Source organism: Protopterus annectens, chromosome 3.part0, assembly GCF_019279795.1.
Source record: "Protopterus annectens isolate FY-2018-M chromosome 3.part0, PAN1.0, whole genome shotgun sequence".
NCBI classification, from domain to species: domain Eukaryota; kingdom Metazoa; phylum Chordata; order Ceratodontiformes; family Protopteridae; genus Protopterus; species Protopterus annectens.
Genome location: NC_056731.1, coordinates 538,237,542 through 538,261,374, shown reverse-complemented (window position 1 = coordinate 538,261,374; position 23,833 = coordinate 538,237,542). Strand labels below are relative to the sequence as shown.

General features: G+C 45.4%; 1 protein-coding gene across 20 annotated transcripts in view; it reads right to left on the bottom strand.

The window, feature by feature from the left end:
* CLASP2 (cytoplasmic linker associated protein 2) overlaps positions 1–23,833 on the bottom strand; it is a 7,203,062-nt gene that overhangs the window by 4,484,176 nt on the left and 2,695,053 nt on the right. For all 20 annotated transcript variants that reach the window (XM_044064956.1, XM_044064947.1, XM_044064955.1 and 17 more), the window contains one exon: positions 13,186–13,350. In XM_044064956.1, coding sequence (XP_043920891.1) covers positions 13,186–13,350 — 165 coding nt within the window. The remainder of the gene's footprint in view (positions 1–13,185; positions 13,351–23,833) is intronic.

Genomic DNA, 23,833 nt, shown 5'->3' with positions numbered 1-23,833 from the left:
GTGATAATGCTTAGAGAAAGTATGCACTGAACTCCAAGTAGCTGCCTCCAAAATATCTTTAGTTGCCACCCCTTAAAAAGCTGTCAAGTGGCAGTAGCCCTAGTGGAATGAGGCCTAATCCCAGCTGGAATCTCCTTACCATGATGGGAATAACAGAAAGCAATGCAAAACCCAATCCACTTAGAAATAGTTTGTTTTGACACAGGCTTGCCCTGAGAACTTAAAGCAAAAGAAACAAATAACTGCTGAGACTGCCTGAACCCTTTAGTTCTGCTCAAATAATATCGCAACTGCCTGTGTACATCTAAAGTGTGCAAAATCTTTTCCCCTTTATTCTGGGGATTTGCATAAAAGATAGGCAAATGAATAGTTTGGTTTAAAGCCACACTAGAAACCACTTTAGGCATAAAGGAAGGATTAGTACGCAAAGAAACCCTATTCTTATGGAAAATTAAGAAAGGCTCAACCGCCATAAGGGCCTGTAATTCAGAAACCCTTCTTGCAGAGGTAATGGCCAACAAAAAAGCAGTCTTCCATGATAAATATTTCAACTCGGCAGTAGCTGCAGGCTCAAAAGGTTGTAGAGTGAGTTTCTCCAACACAAAATTGAGATCCCAAGCAGGACTAGGAGCTCTACGTGGGGGTCTTATATTCTTTGCCCCTCTAAGAAATTGCTTGAACAAAGGATGAGAAAACAATGGTGGGTCACAGTCATAGTGAGCAGAAATTGCTGCAGCATGAACCTTAATAGAAGAGAAGGACAAACCTTTGTCCAGTAACTCAGTAAGATATTGAAGAGCCACACTTAAATTAGGCTCAGAAACATCAAATTCCTTTGCTGCACTCCAAAATAAAAATCTCTTCCATTTATCTGTGTACACTTTCCTTGTACTAGGCCTTCTGGCTTCCAAAATAACATTCAAAACTTGCTGTGGAAGTTGAGACCCTCCAGGGTTCAAAACAGAATATGCCAGGCTGTTAGGTGAAGAGAGTGAAGTTTGACATCGAGTAAATGACTGTTCTCCTGAGACAGCAGGTGTGGAATCGAAGGCAAAGGCCATGGAGGCTCCTGCCAGACTTCTCAGTAATGGGTACCAGTGCTGTCGAGGCCAATCTGGAGCTATTAAAATCATCTTTGGCTTGTCCTGTCTGACCTTTAGGAGTACCTTTGGGAGGAGAGGCAGAGGTGGAAAGGCATACACATGAAGATTGCTCCAATTGAAAGAAAGAGCATCCACTTTCCAGGCTGTGGGATGAAACCTTTTTGTGCAAAACTTTGGCAGCTGGTAGTTTAGTGGAGAAGCGAACAGACCTATGTCTGGAGTTCCCCATGACACTGTCAATTTCTGAAATACATGAGGATCCAATTTCCACTCGTGGGGATCCATAATTCGTCTGCTCAACACATCTGCTAAGGAGTTCTGTGCTCCGGCAGAAACCTTGCCTGAAGATTTAGCTGTAAACTGAGAGCAGTCTCCCATAGAATCATTGCTTGCCTGCATAGAGGATAAGAATGTGTTGCCCCTTGCTTGTTGATGTACCACATGACAGTTGTGTTGTCTGTTAGAATCAACACCTGCCCTGGAAGAAGTAAATCCTTGAAAGCTATTAATGCAAATTGGACTGCTAACATCTCCTTCAAGTTGATATGTAGATGTTGTAGTCTGGCAGGCCACGTGTCTTGTATCCACTTTCCATTTAGATGAGCTCCCCAAGCTTTGTCTGAGGCATCTGTCGTTAGAATCTGACTCGCCTGGCCGGGTCACAGAGAGTCCCTTGTTTAGGTGACATTCCTGAGCCCACCACAAAAATTCCTTTTGAATGCAAGGTATTATCTGAATGACAGTGTCCATATCCTGGCAGTGCTGTGTCCATACATTTTTGAGATACCATTGTAGCTTCCTCATATGCAGTTTGGCATTGGGAAGCACCAGAATACAAGATGCCATGAACCCCAAGGCTTGAAGGACTGTCCTTGCAGTCAGCCTGGACTGATGAGACAATTGATGGAAGTAAAGGGAAAGATTCTTTTGTTTGTCCGGGGTCAAAAGGCCATCTGGGATGCTGTATTCAGTCTTACACCCAGAAAGCACATGTCCTGAGAGGGTACTAGACTGGACTTTATTTCGCTCACAGAATACCCCAGGCATCTTAGCACTGCTATCACATATTGCAAATGATGAAGAAGCTCGTCCTTCCTTGAGCCAGAATTAGGCAATCGTCCAAATAAGGATAAATCTGTATTCCTTTTAGCCTGAAGAAAGCTATCACTGGAGCCAGAACTTTCGTGAACACTCTGGGCAGTAGATAAGCCAAAGGGCAATGCAGAGAACTGATAATGAGAAGTCCCAGCCCGAAAACGCAGATACTTCCTGCAACTCAGTCTGATAGGAACATGAAGGTAAGCCTCCTTGAGATCCAAAGTTACCATCCAGTGATCTTTGCCCAGCAAAGGTAAAAGCTGTTGTAACGTCAACATTTTGAACTTGGGAATGTCCAGATAAGTGTTGAGGATAGATAAATCCAAAATTGGTCTCCACGTGTTCCCCTTCTTTGGTACTAGGAACAGGCGAGAATAAAATCCTAGGCCCACTTCTGGCAGAGGGACCGTCTGTATGGCCCCTATTTGAAGTAGCAGAGAAATTTGTTTGTGAGCCTCTATTCTTTGCTGAGGAGGAACGTCTGGCATGCCTTTGAAAGGAGGCAAGGTATGGAAATAAAACCTGTAACCTTGGTGTATGATATCCAATACCCATCTGTCTTGGGTAATTAAACTCCAATTTTCCTTGAAAAGTGCCAACCTTCCTCCCAAAGGTGCTGCCAGACGAGAAGGCTCTGGCAGCTGAAAAGGGAGGTCATTGGGTCTGTTTACGAAAGGACTGACCCCTGCCCTCACCCGAAGACTGTGCAGGTGAACTCCTGTTCTAGGCCTGAAAGAGCCATGAGCTCTGCCCCTACCATGTCTAGATCTACCCCTAGACTGGGAATCATAAGAAGGATACGTCCACCCCTTGGTAGGCCAATTTCTACTAAACTTCGGAGGCTGAACCTGCAAAAAATCTTTAACAGTCTGCATAGACTTAGCCTTGTCTTCCATTTTCTTTAAGACTGCCTCCACAGGAGAACCAAACAACACATCAGACTGTAAAGGAGCATCTAAAATCCTTGTCTTAACATGGTCAGATAAATTCTGATCCCTCAGCCAGGCGTGCCTGCGAAGAACTGACCCAGTGGCAGCCACCCTAGACGAGGCCTGTACAGCATCAAAACCACATTGCAAAGAATGCTTACCCACCTGTTCAGAAACATGTACCAAATCTTGTAACTCCTTACACTCAATACCTTCCGCCAGAGCATCTACCTTAGACTTCAATTGAGAAAGTAGATAGTTTTGGTATTTCAACATGTGAAACTGGCAATTCAAAGCCCTCATAGCTAGGGTGGAAGAAGTATAGACTTTCTTTCCCCATCTATCCAAAGCCCTGGCCTCTTTATCAGGAGGAACCGGATTTTTTACAATAGAAGCCTTGACACCCTTAGGCCCCTGACTAACAGTTTCTGGGTCCGCCCTAGGACTCTTAAAAAGATATTTATGAGCTTCAGGCACCCTGTAATACCTATCCGGTTTAACAGGAGCAGGAGGCAAAGAATCAGGATTAAGAGAAGCCTCAGCAAACACATCTTCCACAACATCCAGAACAGGAGGTATAGCCAAAGGCCTATGCTGGGGTAAAAACAAAAATTCCCTAAGCCTTTTCCTGGAATCAGAGAAGTCCTGACCTTCCCACTTAAAATGTTCCCTCATGGAATGAAGAGTCTCTGAAAAAGAAAAATCCTCAAGAGGAGAAGCAGAAGGAGTAGAATCATCCACATCCGAATCAGAATAAGGAGAATACTCCTGCAAGTCTTCAGCCGAAGACTCTGAGGCATCCGAAGCCTGCTCAAAACTCCCCAACTCAGGTTCCACCCTAGGTCTCTTATCAGGAGGGGGCAAAGAACCTCTAATCAAAGTAATCAAATCTTCTGCCATTTTAAGCATATGCTTCTTGGGCACAGATCCTGAAGAACTAGGAGTGACACCAACTGAAGCTAAACCTGGCCTGCCTCTGGGAGAAGCCTTGGAAACAGAGGGAGAGGGCCTAACCACCCTAGGAAGGGAGGGGAGTACAGTAACCTGAGAAGCCCCTTCAGCCTGACCTGCCTCCTGAGAGGCCACATCCTGCAATAACAAAGTCTCCCCCTGGGACTCCAAAGAAACCTCCGCGGAACCCCGGTTCCACCGACACCTCTAAAGAACCGGCGTCCGCACGGACGCTCTTCTGCCTGGGCTTAGCTGCTTTGTCCTTGCGCTTCTTGAAGAAGCGGACGCCGGAGCATCCGACGGCATATTATAATTGCACCGCTCAAGACTAACCTGGCACAATCTAACCTTCGGTTAATAGTGCGCTTATTGAACCTAGCACAAAAGCGACACCCAACAACGTCGTGCTCAGGCCCTAAACAAGGATTACACAAAGTATGATAATCTCTATGCGGTATCTGTTTCCCACAAGAAATACAGTTATTCACTTTTTCTGACATCCGGTAAACCACTGAGGCAAGAAAAAACTAAAATATTCCCCAACGGGGTACTTAGCCAACTTTGACTCGGTCTGAAACTCCGAATTCTAAAAATTTCAGAACGCCGAACGGCACTTGCAACGCTGCTTCTGCATCGGACCATGCGGCAAAAAAGACTGAGGATATGACGTTGGTCATGCGCATTTGTACCCTGACGTCCTGATGTCAGTCTAATGCGCCTTGACCGACGTCAGCCTTATACTTTGATATTCGGGCCGACCGAGGACAGCGGACTACCCAAGTGTAAGGACTGCAGCAATGTGAGATGAAGAACATCACTAGATTCTAAGTACACATCATCTAAAACATTTAAAACTGGAGGAATAGCTAAGGGTCTATGCTGAGGTAGCTTTAAAAATTCCCTTAACCTTTTCCTAGAATCTGAGTATTCTTGGCCCTGCCATTTGAAGTGTTCCCTCATGGAATGAAGCGTTTCCCCAAAGGAAAACTCCTCAGGAGGAGAAGCAGAGGGAATGGATTCCTCCTCATCAGAATCCTCGTAGGCCGGGAAGGCCTCCTCCTGGTAGTCTGAATGTGCAGAATCACCTGAGGCCTCATCAGAGAACTGGGGGTCTACCTGCTCAACCCTAGGCCTCTTGACAGAAGGCGGCTGAGAGCCTCTATCTGGATGTGGCTGAGAACCCCTAATTAAAGAAATAAGGTCCTCAGCTGAACTTAAAATTTGAGAACCAGAAGTGGATCCCAGAGAAACAGATCTTGGAGGGAGAGACTTAGCCTGTTTGGCAGCCTTAGCACGTGTGTAGGCCTTAATGGACATAGACACTGGAGGCCTGGCAGCCCAGCATGCTGGAGTAGTCTTATCCACAGAAATGGTGTCAGAAATATCCTGGGCTACGGTCTCAGAGGGGAGAACAGAAACCGGCACCGAGCTGGCCTCCGGTACCTAAGTAACCGGTGGGGCGGTGTTGTCGGTCTGTAGCTGTTGTGAAACCGGCTCAGAAGAGACAGAGACATTCACGGTAGGCCTAAGCGTGGTGTCGGCCGAGACCGTGGACCGCGGGTGTCGGTCCTTATCCTTCCGTTTTTTAGGTAAATGTGCTGTCGGAAGCTTCGACGGCATGATACAACAGAAATCTTCCCCAAAATAATCCTGTGCAAACTCTGTCCGACGCCTAAGAGTGTGTTTATTGAAACAGGCACAAGCTGCACAGGCCGAGACGTTGTGTTCTGGGCCTAGGCAGGGTAAGCAGTAAGAGTGGAAATCCTTATGAGGTATTTGTTTCCCACAAGTTAAACAATTATTAACTTTTTCACTTTGATCTGACATCGGCTGAGGCAAGTAAAGGTCCCCAACGGGGTACTTAGCTTTTTTGAAGACTTCAGTAGCTGAAAACACAGGAGCTGGTCGACTGGCACTTGCGAACTGCTTCTGCTTCGGGCACCATGCGGCAAGAAAGACTGAAGAAGATGGCGTCGGCTGACGCTTTTATACCCCAGGTGCTCTGACGTCGGGGAAAGGGCGACATCAGCCGGACCCAGACTTTGGAATCCGGCCGACCGAAGGGCTGCCTGAGGCAGGACAACCCATATGTCAGGACTGCAGTTGCATCCTTGAAGGACATCTTGCAGAGCTGATGGTTGGAGTGGGAAGCAAAGAGGTCGATCTTCAGGGTGCCCCATTTTTGTGTTATTAGGGTGAAGGTTCTTTGGTCTAGCTGCCACTCGTGCGGGTCAAGAATGTTTCTGCTTAAGTTGTCTGCCAGAGAGTTTAGAGAGCCTGGCAGGAATTGTGCTAACAGGTGTAGCTGAATGTCTGAGGCTGTGTTGCAAAGAGCATAGGTAGTAGTTGCTGGAGGGTGAGCATTTTGAATTTTGGCATCACCAGGAAAGTGTTTAGAATGGATAGCTCCAGGATGGGGTGCCAGGTGTCCTCTTTTCTGGGTACCAGGAAGAGCCTGGAGTAGAAACCTTGGCCTATTTGTTCTGCAGGAATATGCTGTATTGCCCTCATAGAGAGCAGGGAAAGGACTTGCTTTTTGGCCTCTACCCACTGGTTTGGAGGAAGATATGGGAACCCTTTTTGGGGTTGGTAGTGTGTGGAAAGAAAATGTGTATCCCTGGGACACTATGTTGAGGACCCAGCAGTCATTGGTAATGGTGGGCCAGGTGCTTGCATGGAAGAAGAGTTTTCCTCCTAAAGGCAAGTGCAGGTGGGCAGAGGGAGGGGGTGGAACTGGAGAGTCATTGTGAGTTCTTACCATGAGGGGGTGGTTTAGCACTCCCTGGTTTAGAAGTGGAGGAACTCCATTGCTTTCATCTCTGTATTCCCTGTGGCTGTCTGGGGGTTCTGCCTCCTCGGGATCTGGGCTGAACTGACATGGAGGGGGCAGGAAAAGTTGAGTACTTGGAGGGGCAATGCCTACTGAACCTGGGTGGCTGAACCTGCAGGAAATCCTTAAATGTCTGCATAGATTTTGCTTTTTCCTCCATCTTTTTTTAAGACCTCATCTGCCTTGGTGCCAATTAAGTTGTCTTTGTGCAAGGGTGCATCCAATAATTTGGATTTGACATGGTTTGGCAATGGCTGTTCCTTAAGCCAAACATGCCTTCTAAGGACAGAACCAAAGACAACTGCCCTGCAAGATGCTTCTAGGGCGTCAAAACCACAGTGTAAGGTGTGCTTAGTTACTTGACTTGCAGAATGCATTAACTCTTGTAACTCTATTTTCTGCACAAACAGGAAAAGATGATATTTTTTCTTTGAGGAGTTCCATGGTGTGTTGCTGAAATTTTAGCATATGGAACTGACAATTTAGGACTCTAATAGCAAGAATAGCAGAGGTGTACACTTTTTTACCCCATCTGTCTAATACTCGTGAATCTGAGGGGATGGAATTCTTAGCAGAAGTTTTTATTTTATTTTACATTTGTTGACTGGGCTAGTCTAGCTGGATATATGTCCATTTTCAGTATAAAATTCCTTTAGGCCCTTGAGAAATAACCTCAGGGTCAGCAGTAGGATTTTTGAAAAGAAATTTGTCAGGGACTCTATAACATCTGTCAGGTTTCCTGGGAGCAGGAGGGAGGGTTTCAGGAGTCAAACTGGATTCCATGAAAACATCATCCACAACATCCAGGACAGGAGGAATGGCCAAGGGTCTGTGCTGTGGAAGATCAAAGATCCCAGAGTCTCTTTTTAGACTGAGGGTAGTCCTGACATTCCCACTGGAAATGCTCCCTTAAAGTATGTAGGGTTTCCCCAAAAAAAAAGTCCTCGGGTGGAGAGGCTGAAGGAATGGATTCCTCTGCATCAGAATAATCAAAAGCAGAGAGGGGTTGCATGTCTTCATATTCAGATGCATCAGTCATTGAACTCCTGTTAAGATAAAACTACTGGGGACAAATCTCTCTCTCTCTTTGGAAGGCGTAGCTTGGCTTCCCCTGATCAGCATTATAAGGTATTCTGCCATTTTAAGCATCTCAAACCGAAAGCAAGGAAGCAGGTGCCCGAGATTGGGTCGTCTGTTTCTTGGGTGTGGTTCGTACCCTGGGCCTTAGAAACCTGGTACTTTTCAAAAGAACGGTAGACACGATAGAAGTCGGTCTGTGTCGAGAAACAGTAGTGTGAAATACTTCCTTGGACGTCGGTGCCTGCTCAGCAGCTCCGGACCCATCCAAGGTAAAGACATCTGCAGGATCCTTAATCGTTGAAGTATTTTGCGGCATATCGGACTCCGAAAAGGTCTCGGTAGCGGCCTGTGAAACCACAGAAGTGGGCATCAGGGGCTGCGAAAGTGCCTCAATGAGGACCAGAAAACTGACAACTAGCTTAACGGAAGTGTTGGAAGGTTTGGACCTGTGCGGTCTTGTCTCTGTCTTTATCCTTGCGTTTTTTTCGGAAGATCTGCTGTTGGATGGCTTATCAAAGCCATATCGGAATTCGAGGACTGAGCGCGAAAATATCTAGCTACAATAAGGGCACGACGATGTATAGTTCTGGTGTTGAACAAGACACAAAAACGGCAATGAGGGATGTCGTGGTATGGGCCTAAGCAAGTGAAAGAGTAAGAATGAAAGTCTCGGTGTGGTATTTGCTTTCCACAGGCAAACAATTGTTAACTTTTTCTGACATCGGTTAGAGCAAGAAAAAAGGATCCCCCAACAGGGTACTTAGCTTTAGAAGACTTGAGCTTCAATTAGGAAAACGAAAACTAAGGTAGCGGTCAACCAGCACTCGTGCGAACTGCTTCTGCTTCGGGCTCCTCGGCAATAAAGACTGATGCAATGGCATCGGCTGCCTTACTTTACACTACTGACGGCCTGACGTCAGTCCTGAAGCGACAGCAACCGACGCAGAAATACTAAGCCCCTTATTCGGGCCGACTGAGGGGCTACCCTGGCAGGGACAACCCAAATGTGATGACTGCAACAGTGAAACACTAAGAACATCTGACTGCCACACAGAGAGAGACCCCAGAAGAAGGAGGGAGGAAAACAAAGCATAAACCTCACAGACACACAAAATCAGTGGTAGGGAAAAAAACACAGGTAATAATATGGCAAACAAGGGGGGAGGTGGGTGGGATTGAATTCTGCAACATGGAAGAGAAGGACATCTATGGTTATGGTAGGTTCTTACACAACTATTCAATGTCTTTCTATTTTCATGTTGCAGTATTTATAACCTTAGGGAGAGTACCACAGCTCTCTAGGAAGTAACGTGGGAGGTAGCTTGGGGAGCAGAGTCTATGAGACCCTGCTGTACTAGCCCTGGAGATCAAATCCAATTTGCAATGCTTGGAAAAGGTATGCACAGAAGACCAAGTTGCAGCCTTTAGAATAGAACCGTAATCAATGCCCTTGAAGAAGGCTCCTGAAGTGGAAGCTGCTCCGGTGGAATGAGCCTTGACAGATGAACTCAACTGCTTTCAATAAAAGGAAGAGCAAAATGCAATAGCCTTAGAAATCCAAGAGGCAATTGTGTGTTTTGACACTGCCTTGACAAGGGCCCTTGGATGAAAGAAGACAATTAGTTGGTCAGACTGTCTAAAGGGTTTTATCTTGTCTAAGTAGAGCCTCAGTTGCCTATGAACATCCAAGGAATGCAAAGTCCTCTCTGAGGAGTTCTGTGACTGAGGGTAAAAGACAGGTAAATTAATGGTCTGGTTTAAGGAAATTTCATTAACTACTTTAGGCATGAATGAAGGGTTAGTTCTGAGACAAACCCTATCTTTATGAAAAACAAGATAGGGCAGAGAAGCCATAAGAGCTTTGATTTCAGAAACCCTCCTGGCAGAAGTGGGGGCCACTAACAAGACTGTTCTCCATGTACAGAATTTAAGACAGGACGAATGGGTTGCCTCAAAAGGGGCCAATGTAAGATTTTCCAACACAAAGTTAAGATCCCAAGGAGGAGGGATAGGCTTACGAGGAGGTCTTATGTGAAGGACTCCTTTCAGAAACAGCCTAACTTCCAACCTGGAAGCTAGAGGTGGAGTCAAGGGAAGCCAAGCAGAAATAGCAGAGAGGTGCACTTTCACTGAGGAATATGTCAGCTCTAAATGCAGTAACTCACACAAGTAAGAAAGGACCACTGGGACAGAAACTTGAAATGGATCCTGTTTTCTCTTGAGGCACCAATGGGAGAATGTTTTCCATTTTAATAAATAGTTTCGCCTGGTACTTGGTTTCCTGTTCTCCTGCAGGACATTGAGTACGTCCTCTGAATATAGGTGCCTAAAGGTGATCAGAACTCTGTCACCCACACTGTCAGTTTGAGACTGAGAAGGTGGGGATGTTTAAGGATCCCCTGTCTTGTGTGAGTAGGTTGAAGCAGTGAGCTAACCTGAAGTGACTGCCCTGGGCTAGAAGGCAGAGTAGGGGAAAATAATGCTGTCTTGGCCAGAAGGGAGCCACCAGCAGGATTTTTAGTTTGTCTTTCTGTACTTTCAGGAGGACTTTGTGACTCAGAGAAAATGGAGGGAAGGCATAAAGGAACATTCCTTCCCATGAAAAGGAAGATGCATCCACCCCTCCAGGCTTACGGATGGGGAAGCCTTGTGCAAAAAAGGGGCATTTGTCTGTTCTGGCAGGAGGTAAACAGATCGGCCTAAGGAATACCCCACATGTGAATAAGAAACAGAAATACCTCACTGTGAAGCATCCAATTGTGGGAAAGTGTTAAGGTTCTGCTCAGGGCGTCTGCCATCCCACTATCTTGTGATGGGATGTAAACTGCCTTTAAGTGAATATGTAGTGCTGCTGCCAGGGACCAGATCTGAATAGCAAGACTGCAGAGAAGGTAAGACTTTGTTCCTCCCTCTTTGTTGATATACCACAGAACTGTCAAGTTGCCTGTGATGACCTTCAGGGTGCCAGGCAGAAAGATCTCTTGAAAGGCCTGTATTGCCAAGGAAAGCTCTTAGCTCTTTTAGGTTGATGTGGTCTTTCCTTTATTGAATGGACAACTCCCCCTGAACTTTGTGCTGAGTGTTGGCATGGTGTAGGATAGCCCCCCAACCAAGATCTGATGCATCTCTATAAAGATACTGTTTGGGTGGAGGGGTCTACAAGCGCACCCCTTGATTGAGGGTAATGGTGGCGATCCACCATGGGAGCTCCCACTTTAAACAGGGAAGGAGAGGAAGTTTTGTTTCCAAGGGATGACAGTGTTGGTTCCAAGAGTTTCTCAAGACCCACTGAAACTTCCTGATGTGCATCCTGGCTAGAGGGATCATGGGAGTCAAGGAAGCCATGTATCCCAGGATTCTGAGAAACTCCCTGGCTGAGATGGTTGGCAAAGGTAGCAGGGAGTGGAAGAACTGAATAAGAAATTCCACTTTCTGGGCAAGGACAAAGACTGAAATCAAGTCCGTCCTTATCTTGCACCCTAGAAAAACATTATCTTGGGAAGGAGCCATTTGAGACTTTAGGAAATTCACCTTGAAGCCAAGACTCAGAAAAAACTTGCAAACCATGTTCAAGTGTTGGGACAGGGTGACAGGATCTTGGTACAGAATAAGGAAGTCGTCCAAGTAAGGATAAATTTGCATGCCCTGCAGTCTGCAATGTGCAATGACAGGGGCAAAATACTTTGTGAACACTCTTGGAGATGTGGAGAGCCCAAAGGGTAAGGCAGAGAACTGAAAATGTGAAGAACCCACTGAGAAACATAAAAATTTCCTACAAGTGGGATGAATAGGGATGTGTAGGTAAGCATCCTTCAGACCCAGGGAGGCCATGAAGGCTTGCTGAGGAACAAGGGGAAGAAGGTGCTGTAATGTCAGCATTTTGAAGGTAGGCACCCCAAGGAAGAAATTAAGGTGGGATAAGTGGAATATGGGTTTCCAAGAACCATTTTTTCTTGGAACCAAAAAATCCTAAAATAAAGCCCCTTGTCTAAATGATCCTCGGGTACTTGTTCTATAGATCCCTGAGAGAGAAGCTGGCTCAGGACAGTGGGAAAAAAGTGGAAGCAGATTGGGTGGGGGGTTGAGGGATTCACTGGAAGGGTGGAAATGCCCACCAAGTCCTGAAGTATCCCCTCTTGATGATCGAGAGCACCCACTTGTCTGTGGTGATTTTCTACCAGGAGGGTACACAAAGTGTTAGATGTAAGGATAGGGGGGTGGAACTGGATATGGGAAGATAGTCACAGCTCTATCTTGGTCTGGTTACCTCTGAAAGGAAGAAGATGTGGTGGTGGTAGAAGATCTAGGAGCAGATTGTTTCCAAGGATGTCTTTGTCCCCTTGACTGAGTTACAGAGGGATAAGTGGGCTGCCTCTTGAAAAAGCAAGGGAAGAGGCAGAAAGAGCAGTAGTAGGCCCAGGTGCTGACATTATAGTGGATGGCAAGGCAGTATTACAAATCATAAACCTAGATAGGCAACTTGTCTAGTGCAAGGCACACAGAGTGAATGCCTTCATGTGACTTAAAGAATTATTTCAAGATGTGAGAAGAAACCAACGCATAAGCAAAAACCTATGTGAACACAAGGAGGACATGCATCCCTCGCACACAAGGCATCTCAACTAGGAACCAGAACAAAAAACAAGCTATGTGAAGCAGTAATGCTAAACCCTGCACCACTGTGGCACCCATATTGAAAGCACTACTTTCTAGCATTTGGGAAACAACTCAAAGTGAAGAGCTCATTATGAAAACTGACACTTTTTGTATACTGTAACAAACATGATGTAACATCTACATGTGACAGTCCCTACAGTCAGAACTACTGGAGGTTCCAAAAGAAAAACAAAAACAACACATGTTGAAGCTGATGTATATGGTAAACACCACTTAAGTACTAAATCTTTTCCTGTTTATCAGAAAAGCGACATAACTGTACTGGAACAGCACAAGCAAATCTCAGAATCAATTTCAGTCTTTCTGTGAAATTGCATGCAGCTAATTAGTATGGATAGAAGAAACAAAACAGTATCTCCATATTGACAGTTTCTTATTTAGAAAAAAAAAATTATAACTGCATTCTAAAAAAAGTCAACTGAAAAAGCACAGAGTTAAGTATCGCAAAAACACTGGACGCAAAATTTATAACAATGGCAGTACAGTAGAACACAATGCGTACTACACAACTCCTTACTTCAAGCTTTCTTGAGAACTAGAAGATGACCTATCAGACATGGGGAGAGATGTTGCACTTGTACTCCTTAGCTGAGACTGAAGAGTTTTTTGATAAGATGATTCCAAAGAATTGTACAAAGCTGATGCTTCTGCAGGAAAGTGAGTTCGCAGGCCCCAATATGTTCTGCAAAGAAAAATAGCATAACTATGAAGAAAAAATAAAAATAGTATAAATATGAACAAAAAAGTACAAATTTGATATGATGTGCTGTATCATCACATTATCAAGAATTTTAATCCACTAGCAGGAAGGAAAAAGTACAGTTGTGTACACTTACCATAAATGTTGATGTTCGAGTGTATTCACTGTTGCAGTCATCACCGGTGGGTTATCCCTGCTGTGGTTGCCCTCATCTGGCCCGAATACCAGACTCAATGGTTTTCTGCGCTGGCTGCTGTCGCTTGCTGCCTAACATCAAGTCATCAGTGCTATAAAGGAAAGCAGCCGATGCCATTACATCAGTTTTTCTTGCCTTAACCAGTCAGAAGCCCAAGTAAATATGGTGAAGTGGTCCTGGTGGCTAAAAGTCACAGTTAGAAACTTATGTCTCCCTAAAGAAAGACGGTAAAAGGGGGAGGAGGGTGGGAAACCAGGACTGCAACAGTGAATACACTCAAACATCTACATTTATGGTAAGTGTATACAACTGTACTATGTTCTTTGTGTTTCACTGTTGCAGTCATCACCTGTGGGAGGACTCCCAAAGCTGAGGAAAGGGGTGGTAGGATTAGTAAGAGACCTAGGAATGGGTCAGCCTGCCATGCAGAACTGCAGAGGCAAACACTGCTGTAGCCTTAGAAAACAGAGGTCGGTGGTAATGCTTGGTAAAGGTATGGACAGAATTCCAGGTGGCAGCTTCCAGGATGTCCCTGGTGGGAACTCCTCTGAGGAATGCTGTGGAAGTGGAGGCTGCCCTAGTGGGTTCGAATAGACTTGGGGAGGGGGGTTCCCATGCAATCTGTAGCAGAAATGGATACAGTGCGACATCCATTTGGAAATGATTTGTTTGCAAATGGGCTTTCCCTCTGCCCCTGGGGCAAAGCTGACAAGTAGCTGGTCTGTTTTCCTGAAGGGTTTAGTAAGGTCCAGATAGTATCTGAGTACGTCTAGCGAGTGCAGAATTCTTTCCCCCTTTTGAGGGTTAGGAAAGGTGGGTAGATGTATGGCCTGGTTGAAAGCTACATTGGACACCACCTTGGGCATAAAGGAGGGATTAATCCTCAGGGAGACCCTTGTCTGCATGGAAGATGATGAAGGGCTCAATGGCCATCAGTGCCTGAAGTTCTGAAACCCTTCTGGCTGAGGTGATAGCTAGGAGAAACGCAGTCTTCCAGGAGAGGTATCTTCGTTCTGCTGAAGCAGCAGTTCGAAGGGTGGTAAAGTTAGTTTTTCCGAAACATAATTCAGGTCCCAGGCTGGAGTGGGTGGCCTTATGGGAGGTCTGATATTAGAAGCCCCACTGAAGAATTGTTTAATCAAAGGATGAGAGAACAAGGGCTGTTCTGTATCAAAATGAGCTGAAATGGCTGAGGCATGGATTTTAATAGAGAAGAAGGAAAGGCCACTATTAAGTAGCTCTTCTAGGTAGTCCATGATAAGAGGGATGGAAGGTTGTGAGGTATTGCCCCCTCTGGACTGGCTCCAGGAGCAGAATCTTTTCCATTTTCCTACGTAAGATTTTCTGGTGCTGGGCCTCTGTGATAATGTCTAGGACCTGTTTGCTTAACAGGGGCCCCCTTGTTTGCCTTTAGAGTATTTGCCATGCTGATAGTTTGAGAATCTGCAAGTCTGGGTGCAGCATTTCCCCACCCACTTGAGTTAAGAGGTCTGAGATCAGTTGAAGCTGCCTGGGAGGCTGTAAGGAAAGGCTGCACAGTAAGGGGTACTAATGCTGTCTGGGCCAATCTGGAGCAATGAGGATGGCCTTTGGTCTCTCGTGCCTTATTCTGATCAGCACCCTGGGAATAACAGGCACAGGAGGGAATGCGTACACAAAGAGGGTGTTGCAGGGGAAGGTCAAGGCATCCACCTTCCACGTTAGGTGGTGATACTCCCTGGTACAGAATTTTTACAGCTGATGGTTAACAACAGGTGTAGTCCCATGGAAGAGGCTGTTAGCCAGAGGTTCATGGCTAGCCTGCAGAGAGAGTAAGATTGGGTCCCTCCCTGTCTGTTGATGTACTAGATTACTGTGGTGTTGTCTGTTTTGATTAAGGAGAACCCCTGGCTTGAGATGGGGTTTGAAGGATGTCAGAGCCTTTTGAAATGTCATTGTTTCCTTCTGGTTGATGTGTAAGGAAAGGTGCTGGGCATCCCAAAGACCTTGAGTGCACCTGCCTTATAAGCGAGTGCCCAAAGCTATGTCTGAGGAGTCAGTGGTAATGGTCTGCCCGGGGTGGCAGAGGGTGAAGGAAATGGACACAGGCCGCTCCCCACCAGCGAAACTCGGCCCTTATACAGGGGATCATAGGGAGAGAGATCTCTAGAGGTTGAGTGTGCTGACACCAAAGGTTCTTTAGGTACCACTGAATTTCTCTCACATGAAGCCTGGCCAGAGGAATAAGAAGGATGCAAGATGCCATGTACCCCAAGGCTTGCAGAAACTTCCTCACAGTGAGGTGACTTCTGGAACTCAGCTGGGTAAAATAGACAGGCAGGAAGCTCTGCTTTTCTGGGGATAGGAAGGCCATTTGGGATGCTGTGTCCAGCAGTGCTCCCAAGAAAATGATCTTCCTGGAGGGTGTTTGCCTTGATTTCTTCTCAGTGATGCTGTACCCTAAGGAGGTTAGGAGGGTTTTGACAAAGAGGATGTTCTTGAGGAGCTTTTCTTTGCAATCTGCCTGAATGAGGCAGTTGTCCAGATAAGGGTAAATTTGTATATTTTTTTGTCTGCAAAAGGCTATGGCTGGGGCTAAGCATTTGGTGAATAGCCTAAGCCAAAGGGCAGTGCAGAGAACTAAGTGTTGTGAGCCTGCTCTGAATCGAAGGAATTTCTTGCAGGATTCCCTTATGGGGATGTGGAGGTAGGCATCTTTTAGATCTAGGGTAACTAACTAGGCATTTTTTGTCAGCATGGGCAGCAGCTGTTGCAAAGTTAGCATTGTGAACTTGGGGACCACCAGGAAGGTGTTCAGAATGGATAGATCCAGGATGGGGTGCCAAGTGCCCTCTTTTCTGGGAAAAAGGAATAGTCAGGAATAAAAGCCTTTGCCTGTCTGATCTGAGGGGACAGGTTCTACTGCCCCTTGGGATATGAGAGTTTGGATTTGTTTCAATGCCTCTGCCCACTGATTTGGAGATAAGTCTGGGTACCCTCTTGGAATTGGGAGTTCGTTGAAGGAGAATTTGTATCCCTGAAAAATTATCTTTAAGACCCATTGCTCCTTTGTTACAGAAAGACAATTTTCTTTGCAGAGGGAGAGCCTTCCTCCTAGTTTTTGGTGAGAGAAAAGAGGGCAGAGGGAGTCAGAGTTTTTGCCATGGAGGGATGACTTAGAACTCCCTGCCTTTGGAGGGAAGTGTTCCACTGTTTGGTTCTCTGCTGTCCATGGAATAGGAGTCAGGGTGGTCTGTCTCTGAGGGGCTTACCTTGCCCCATCTGCTAGGTGAAGGTAAGGACCAGTGTTTTGAGGGAAAATTCCTGCTAAACCTAGGAGGCTGTACCTGAAGTAATCTTTTACTGTTTGCATATATTTTGTTTTGTCTCCAATCTTTTTTCGCACCTCTTCTGCTTTTACTCCAAACAAACAGTCCTTATCCAAGGGTGCATCAAGCAAATTAGATTTGAGATGCAAGTCTCCTAATGACAGATCCTGACACTGCTGCCCTGCTTGAGGCTTCTAGGGTGTCATATCCATGAGTGTTTAGCCACTTGACAAGTAGAGTGCAGTAAATCTGCTAACTCTTTCAAATTGGTGCAGTCAGGAAAGGTTAAAATCTTTTGTTTTAATAGTTCCAAAGTGTGTTGTTGATATTTTAACATGTGGAACTGACAGTTGAGTGCTCTGATAGCTAAGGTTGCAGAGGTGTACACTTTTTTACCCCATCTGTCCAGAGCTCTGGAGTCCTTGTCAGAAGGAATAGGATTCTCTGCAGTACTAGCCTTAGCTCCTTTTGGTCCCTATGTAATAACCTCCGGGTCTGCAGCAGGATTTCTGTACAGGTATTTGTGAGAATCTGGTACTCTGTAATACCAGTCAGGTTTTCTAGGAGCAGGTGGGAGGGCGTCAGGGGTTAAGCTGGATTCATGGTAGACATCATCAACCACCTCTAAGATTGGAGGCATGGCCAAGGGTCTGTGCTGGGGCTACTCTACAAACTCTCAGTCTTTTCTTAGACTGAGGGAAGTCCTGGGATTCCCAGTGGAAATACTCCCCGAGGGTGTGAAGGGTTTCCCCAAAGGATAGATCTTCTGGTGGGGAGGCAGAAGGAATGGATTCCTCTGTATCTGAATCCTCATAAACAGTTAGAGGTTGCTGTTCCTCTTCAAAATTTGAATAATCACACTCTTCATAATCCTGTTCTGTCAGTATTTCAGAAGAAAGACGTCTTTTCCTTTTAGAAGGTGTGGCCTGACTACCCCTGATAAGGGTGAAAAGATCCTCTGCCATTTTAAGCATTTGAGCTTAGGGTGGTGGAGCAGGAGTAAAATGGTGGCTAGAGGTAGTTTTCCTAGGAGTGGCCTTGCCTCTAGGCCTAAGAGTATTCATCAGTCTGAGAGAAATGGTAGTCGCAGAAGACATCGTTTTTTGTCTACATTCGGTAGTTCGAAAAACCTCCTCGGAAGCCGGTGCCTGCGTCGCGGCTCCGGACATAACCAAGGCAGAGACAACCAAAGGCTCGGAAGGCAAAGAAGATTTCTGCGGCATACCGGAATCTGAAAGCATCTCAGTACAGGCCTGCGAAGGTATCGAATCAGGCATCAGGGGCTGTGAAGGCGCCTCACTGAATTCCGGAGAACTGATGACCTGCCTAGCAGTAGAGTCGTCAGAAGGCTTAACCTTGTGTGGTCTGTCTCTGTCTTTATCCTTACATTTTTTTCAGAATGTCTAGAGACTGTTGGCTGACGGATGCCATTTTGGAATGCGAAGACAGAAGATGAAAATACCTGGCTATAACAAGAGCTCTACGATGAATGGCTCTCGTGTTAAAGAGGGCACAGAACCGACAATGGGAGATGTCGTGGTCTGGGCCTAAACAAGTGATGCAGTATGAATGGAAGTCTCTGTGTGGTATTTGCTTTCCACAGGTGAGACAATTGTTAACTTTTTTGGACATCAGTTAGTGCAAGAAAAAAGGATCCCCAATGGTATTTAGCTTTAGATGTTTTCAGCTGTAATTTAAACTCTGGTAGCGACCAAACTGCACACTTGCAAACTGCTTCTGCTACAGGCTCCACGGCAAGAAAGACTGATGTAATGGCGTCTTTTGCCTTCCTTTATAGCACTGACGACCTGATGTCAGGCAGCAAGCGACAGCAGCCAACACACAAAAACATTGACTCTGGTATTGGGGCTGGCCAAGGGCTACCACAGCAGGGATACCCCACAGGTGATGACTGCAACAGTGAAATACAAAGAGCATTAGACTTATCTTATCACTTGAACTATGAGGGTGCTAGTTGCAGTGGTCAACTATTGTGATTTAATCTGCTAGCTACCCAGACTTTTTAACTCCCATCCCTAAACATGGGGATGGGGCTTGCAAGGTACAAAACCATACCTAACTCTGGCTACTCATTCAACACCACCAGTTGAGCAACCAAAGCCAATAAGATTCAAAGATATGCTTGCCTTATGTAAAGGGGACCCCACCTGCAACTGCTGGACTAAAGTACACCACCAACAAAAAGGGATGGCAGCAACAGAGTGATAAGTACCAAATATAGATGGCTACCCCATATGTCAGCTAATATGAGTACTTAACTGATTTGGGGAGGCCATTCTGTAGTGGGTAACTAATAGGCAGAACTCCAGGCAGTGAAAATTAAATTTCTTGAATGCCCAACAAGAACATGCAAAAGGTGAAAGTTCAGGATGAAACCAGCAACACCCAGAGAAAAAACTCCTGACTCCTGGAAAAGTGGTCCTAACAATAATGCTCACTGTAGCTATCACCCAACAACAAAGTGGCTTTGGCACAAATGGCTACACAGGAAACTTACTCATACATTTATAGGTAAATACTTAGGTCTGCATGCTATTACAAGCTTAGTCAATAACATCTTACCTTGTATCTCTAAGGTAAAGACCTTAGTCATTATATCAACTCTGTCCCTTGTCAAAGGCAAACACTGCAAGCAGTCACATATTGCCGGTTAAGTGAACTCCGACAATATTTTCCAAAAAAGTAATTTATAACCTTATGGCAAACTACACTGAAAGTGCACTAATCTACTTGAAAAGGGTTTATTTAGCAACTACGGGTACCTTCCTCCTTGGAGCAAAAGAGATGATTACCCGTTCCATATTCCTGAACTTATGAGCTCAACCCTCATTCAGGTAAAACTTCACATGGAAAAAAAGAGATAAAGTTTTGATCTATTTTTAATGAATTCATGCATCCTCTTAAGCTGAAACTTAAGACACCAAAATTTCTATAAAGTGTGAAAGGTTCTCTTCTATGACTTCTGTTGCTAGAAAGAGAACAGAGAGCTGAAATGGCTACAAACCACTTTTGGACGTAAATGTGGGTTAGTCCTAAGGGGACCCTGAACTTTCAGGTGGCCTCAGGAAGCCCCTCACCCCATGTCTGAAGTGTCCGTGAATAGTTCTTGAGAAGGAACACTTTTGAAAGTTGATAATGAATTCCAGACTGTGAAGCAGAGATAAGATGAACTAGAGAGCCTGTAACAGGCAACTGAAAGAAACTGCATGAACCAACAGGTCATCTAAATAAGGACAAATTTTAATGCCTTGGAGCCTGCAAAAGGCAATCACAGGAATTGGGCATATTGTGAATACCCCTTGGGGCAGGAGAGATGATACAAGGCAAAACAGGGACCTGAAAATGAGAGGAAGAAAAGTACAGTTTTGTACCTACCATAAATGTAGATGTTCGAGGATCCACATTGCTGCAGTCATAACCTGTGGGTAGTCCGCTGTCCTCGGTCGGCCCGAATACCAAAGTGTTAGGCTGGCGTCGGTCATAGTCGCTCAGATCTGACGTCAGTACGCAGTGGTACTAAAGCGCATGACCGACGCCATATCCTCAGTCTTTCTTGCCCCAGATGTCAGAAGGCCTAAAAAAGAAAGGCCATAGCCAAAAATAGAAAATACCCAACCACCAATTACAGAAAAAATAATTACCCCAAAAGCAACACAGCAACCCTAAACTACAGAGGGGAAGGAGGGAGGGTAAATTGGACTGCAGCAATGTGGATCCTCGAACATCTACATTTATGGTAGGTACAAAACTGTACTATGTTCTTCATCTCACACTGCTGCAGTCATAACCTGTGGGTAGAATCCCAAAGCAAAGGTAAGGGAGGTTGGCAAAATCAAAAAGCACTAGGAGCTGCTAACATGCCCTGTAAAACTGCAGTGGCAAACCCAGCCCTAGATTTGGAATAAAGAGGGAGATGGTAATGTTTAGTAAAAGTGTGCACTGAACTCCAAGTAGCTGCCTCCAAAATATCCTTAGTAGCTACTCCCCTTAAAAAAGCAGTAGAAGTGGCAGTAGCCCTAGTGGAATGAGGTCTAATCCCAGCCGGAACTTCCTTTCCATGATGAGAATAACAAAAAGCAATACAATGGCTAATCCACTTAGAAATAGTTTGCTTTGAAACAGGTTTTCCCTGTGAACCCAAGGCAAAAGAAATGAATAACTGTTGAGACTGCCTGAACCCTTTAGTTCTGCTCAAATAATAACGTAACTGCCTGTGAATATCCAAAGAGTGCAAAATTTTTTCCCCTTTATTTTGGGGATCAGCATAAAAAGTAGGCAAATGAATAGATTGGTTCAAGGCCACATTAGAAACAACTTTAGGCATAAAAGTAGGGTTAGTACGCAAGGATACCCTATCCTTATGAAATATTAGGAAGGGTTCAACTGCCATTAGAGCCTGTAATTCAGATACTCACCTAGCAGACGTAATGGCCAACAAAAAAGCAGTCTTCCAAGACAAAAACTTCAACTCAGATGTAGCTGCAGGTTCAAAAGGAGGTAAAGTAAGTTTTTCCAACACAAAATTGAGATCCCAGGCAGGAGTAGGAGCTCTACGTGGGGGTCTTATGTTCTTTGCCCCTCTAAGAAATTGCTTAAACAAAGGGTGAGAAAATAATGGTGGGTCACAGTCATAATGAGCAGAAATGGCTGCAGCATGAACTTTCACGGAGGAGGAAGACAAACCCTTGTCTAATAATTCTGTAAGGTACTGTAGTGTAACACTCAAATTAGGCCGTGAAACATCAAAGCTCTTTGCTGTGCTCCAAAGAAAAAATCTCCTCCATTTATCAGCATAAACTTTCCTTGTACTAGGCCGCCTGGCTTCCAAAATGACATTTAAAACTTGTTGAGGAAGCTGCGACCCCCCAGGGTCTAAAACAGAATATGCCAGGCTGTCAGATGCAGGGACTGTATCCTGACATTGAGGAAATGATTGCTTGCCTGAGACAAAAGGTGTGGAATTGTTGGCAAAGGCCAAGGAGGTTCCCGAACTAAACTCCTCAACAAAGGGTACCAGTGCTGACGTGGCCAATCTGGAGCTATAAGGATCATGCAAGGCTTGTCCTGTCTGACCTTCAAGAGCACCTTGGGAAGGAGAGGCAGAGGAGGAAAGGCATAGACGTGAAGGTTGTTCCAACTGAAAGATAGAGCATCCACTTTCCAAGCTTCTGGGTGAAACATCTTTGTGCAAAATTTTGGGAGTTGGAAATTTTGTGGGGACGCGAACTGATCTATGTCTGGAGTTCCCCAAGCCACTGTCAACTGTTGAAATACATGAGGATCCAATTTCCACTCGTGGGGATCCACCATTTGCCTGCTCAAAACATCTGCTAAGGAGTTCTGTGCTCCTGGCAGAAACCTTGCTTGAAGAGTGAGGTGCAAACTCAGAGCAGTCTCCCACAAAATCATAGCTTGTCTGCAAAGAGGGTACGAATGGGTTCCTCCCTGCTTGTTGATGTACCACATGACTGTTGTGTTGTCTGTTTGAATCAACACCTGTCCCGGTTGAAGTAGATCCTTGAAAGCCATCAGTGCAAATTGGACTGCTAACATCTCCTTCATGTTGATATGCAAATGCTGTAGTCTGGGAGACCACGTGTCTTGAACCCATCTCCCATTGAAATGTGCTCCCCAAGCCATGTCCGAGGCATCTGTCGTTAAGATCTGACTAACCTCTGGTCGGGTCACAGAGAGTCCCTTGTTTAGGTGACATTCCTGAGCCCACCACAAAAATTCCCTTTGGATGCAAGGTATTATCTGAATGACAGTGTCCAAATTGTGGCAGTGTTGAGTCCATACACTTTTGAGATACCATTGTAGCTTCCTCATATGTAGTTTGGCATTGGGAAGTACCAGAATACAAGATGCCATGAACCCCAAAGGCTTGAAGGACTGTCCTTGCAGTCAGCCTGGACAGTAGGGATAATTGCTGAAAGTATAGGGGAAGATTTCTTTGTTTGTCCGGGGTCAGAAAAGCCATCTGAGAGGCTGTATTCAGTCTCACACCCAGAAAGCACATGTCCTGAGAGGGTACTAGACTGGACTTTGTTTCGTTCACAGAATACCCTAGGCACCTTAACACTGCCATTACATACTGTAGATGCTGAAGTAACTTGACTTTGTCTTGAGCAAGAATCAGGCAATCGTCCAGATAAGGGTAAATTTGTATTCCTCTTAGTCTTAAAAAGTCTATCACAGGAGCCAGGACCTTTGTGAACACCCTGGGCGCAGTAGATAAGCCAAAGGGCAATGCAGAGAACTGATAATGAAAAGTACCAGCCCGAAAACGCAGGAACCTCCTGCAGCTGGGCCTGATAGGAATGTGAAGATAAGCCTCTTTGAGATCCAGAGTTACCATCCAGTGATCTTTGCCTAGCAGAGGCAGAAGTTGCTGTAAAGTTAACATCTTGAATTTTGGGATGTCTAGGTATGTGTTGAGAATAGACAAATCCAGAATTGGCCTCCAAGTGTTCCCCTTCTTTGGCACAAGGAACAGGCGAGAATAAAATCCTAGGCCTACTTCTGACGGAGGTACCACCTGAATAGCCCCCATTTTTAAAAGTAAAGAAATCTGTTTGTGAGCCTCCAGCTTTTGCTGAGGAGGTATGTCCGGCATGCCTTTGAAAGGAGGCAAGGTGTGAAAATAAAACTTGTAGCCTCGATCTATAATGTCCAACACCCATTTGTCCTGGGTGACCAAAAGCCAATTTTGCTTGAAAAGTGCCAACTTTCCTCCTAGAGGAGCTGCCAGACAGGAGGAATCTGGCAGCTGGAGATACAGGTCATTGGGTCTGTTTACGAAAAGGCTGACCCCTGCCCTCACCAGAAGATTGTGCAGGAGAACTCCACGTCCTAGGTCTGAAAGAACCCTGAGCATGAGCTCTGCCCCTACCACGTCTAGATCTGCCCTTAGACTGGTAATCGGAAGAAAGGATAAGCC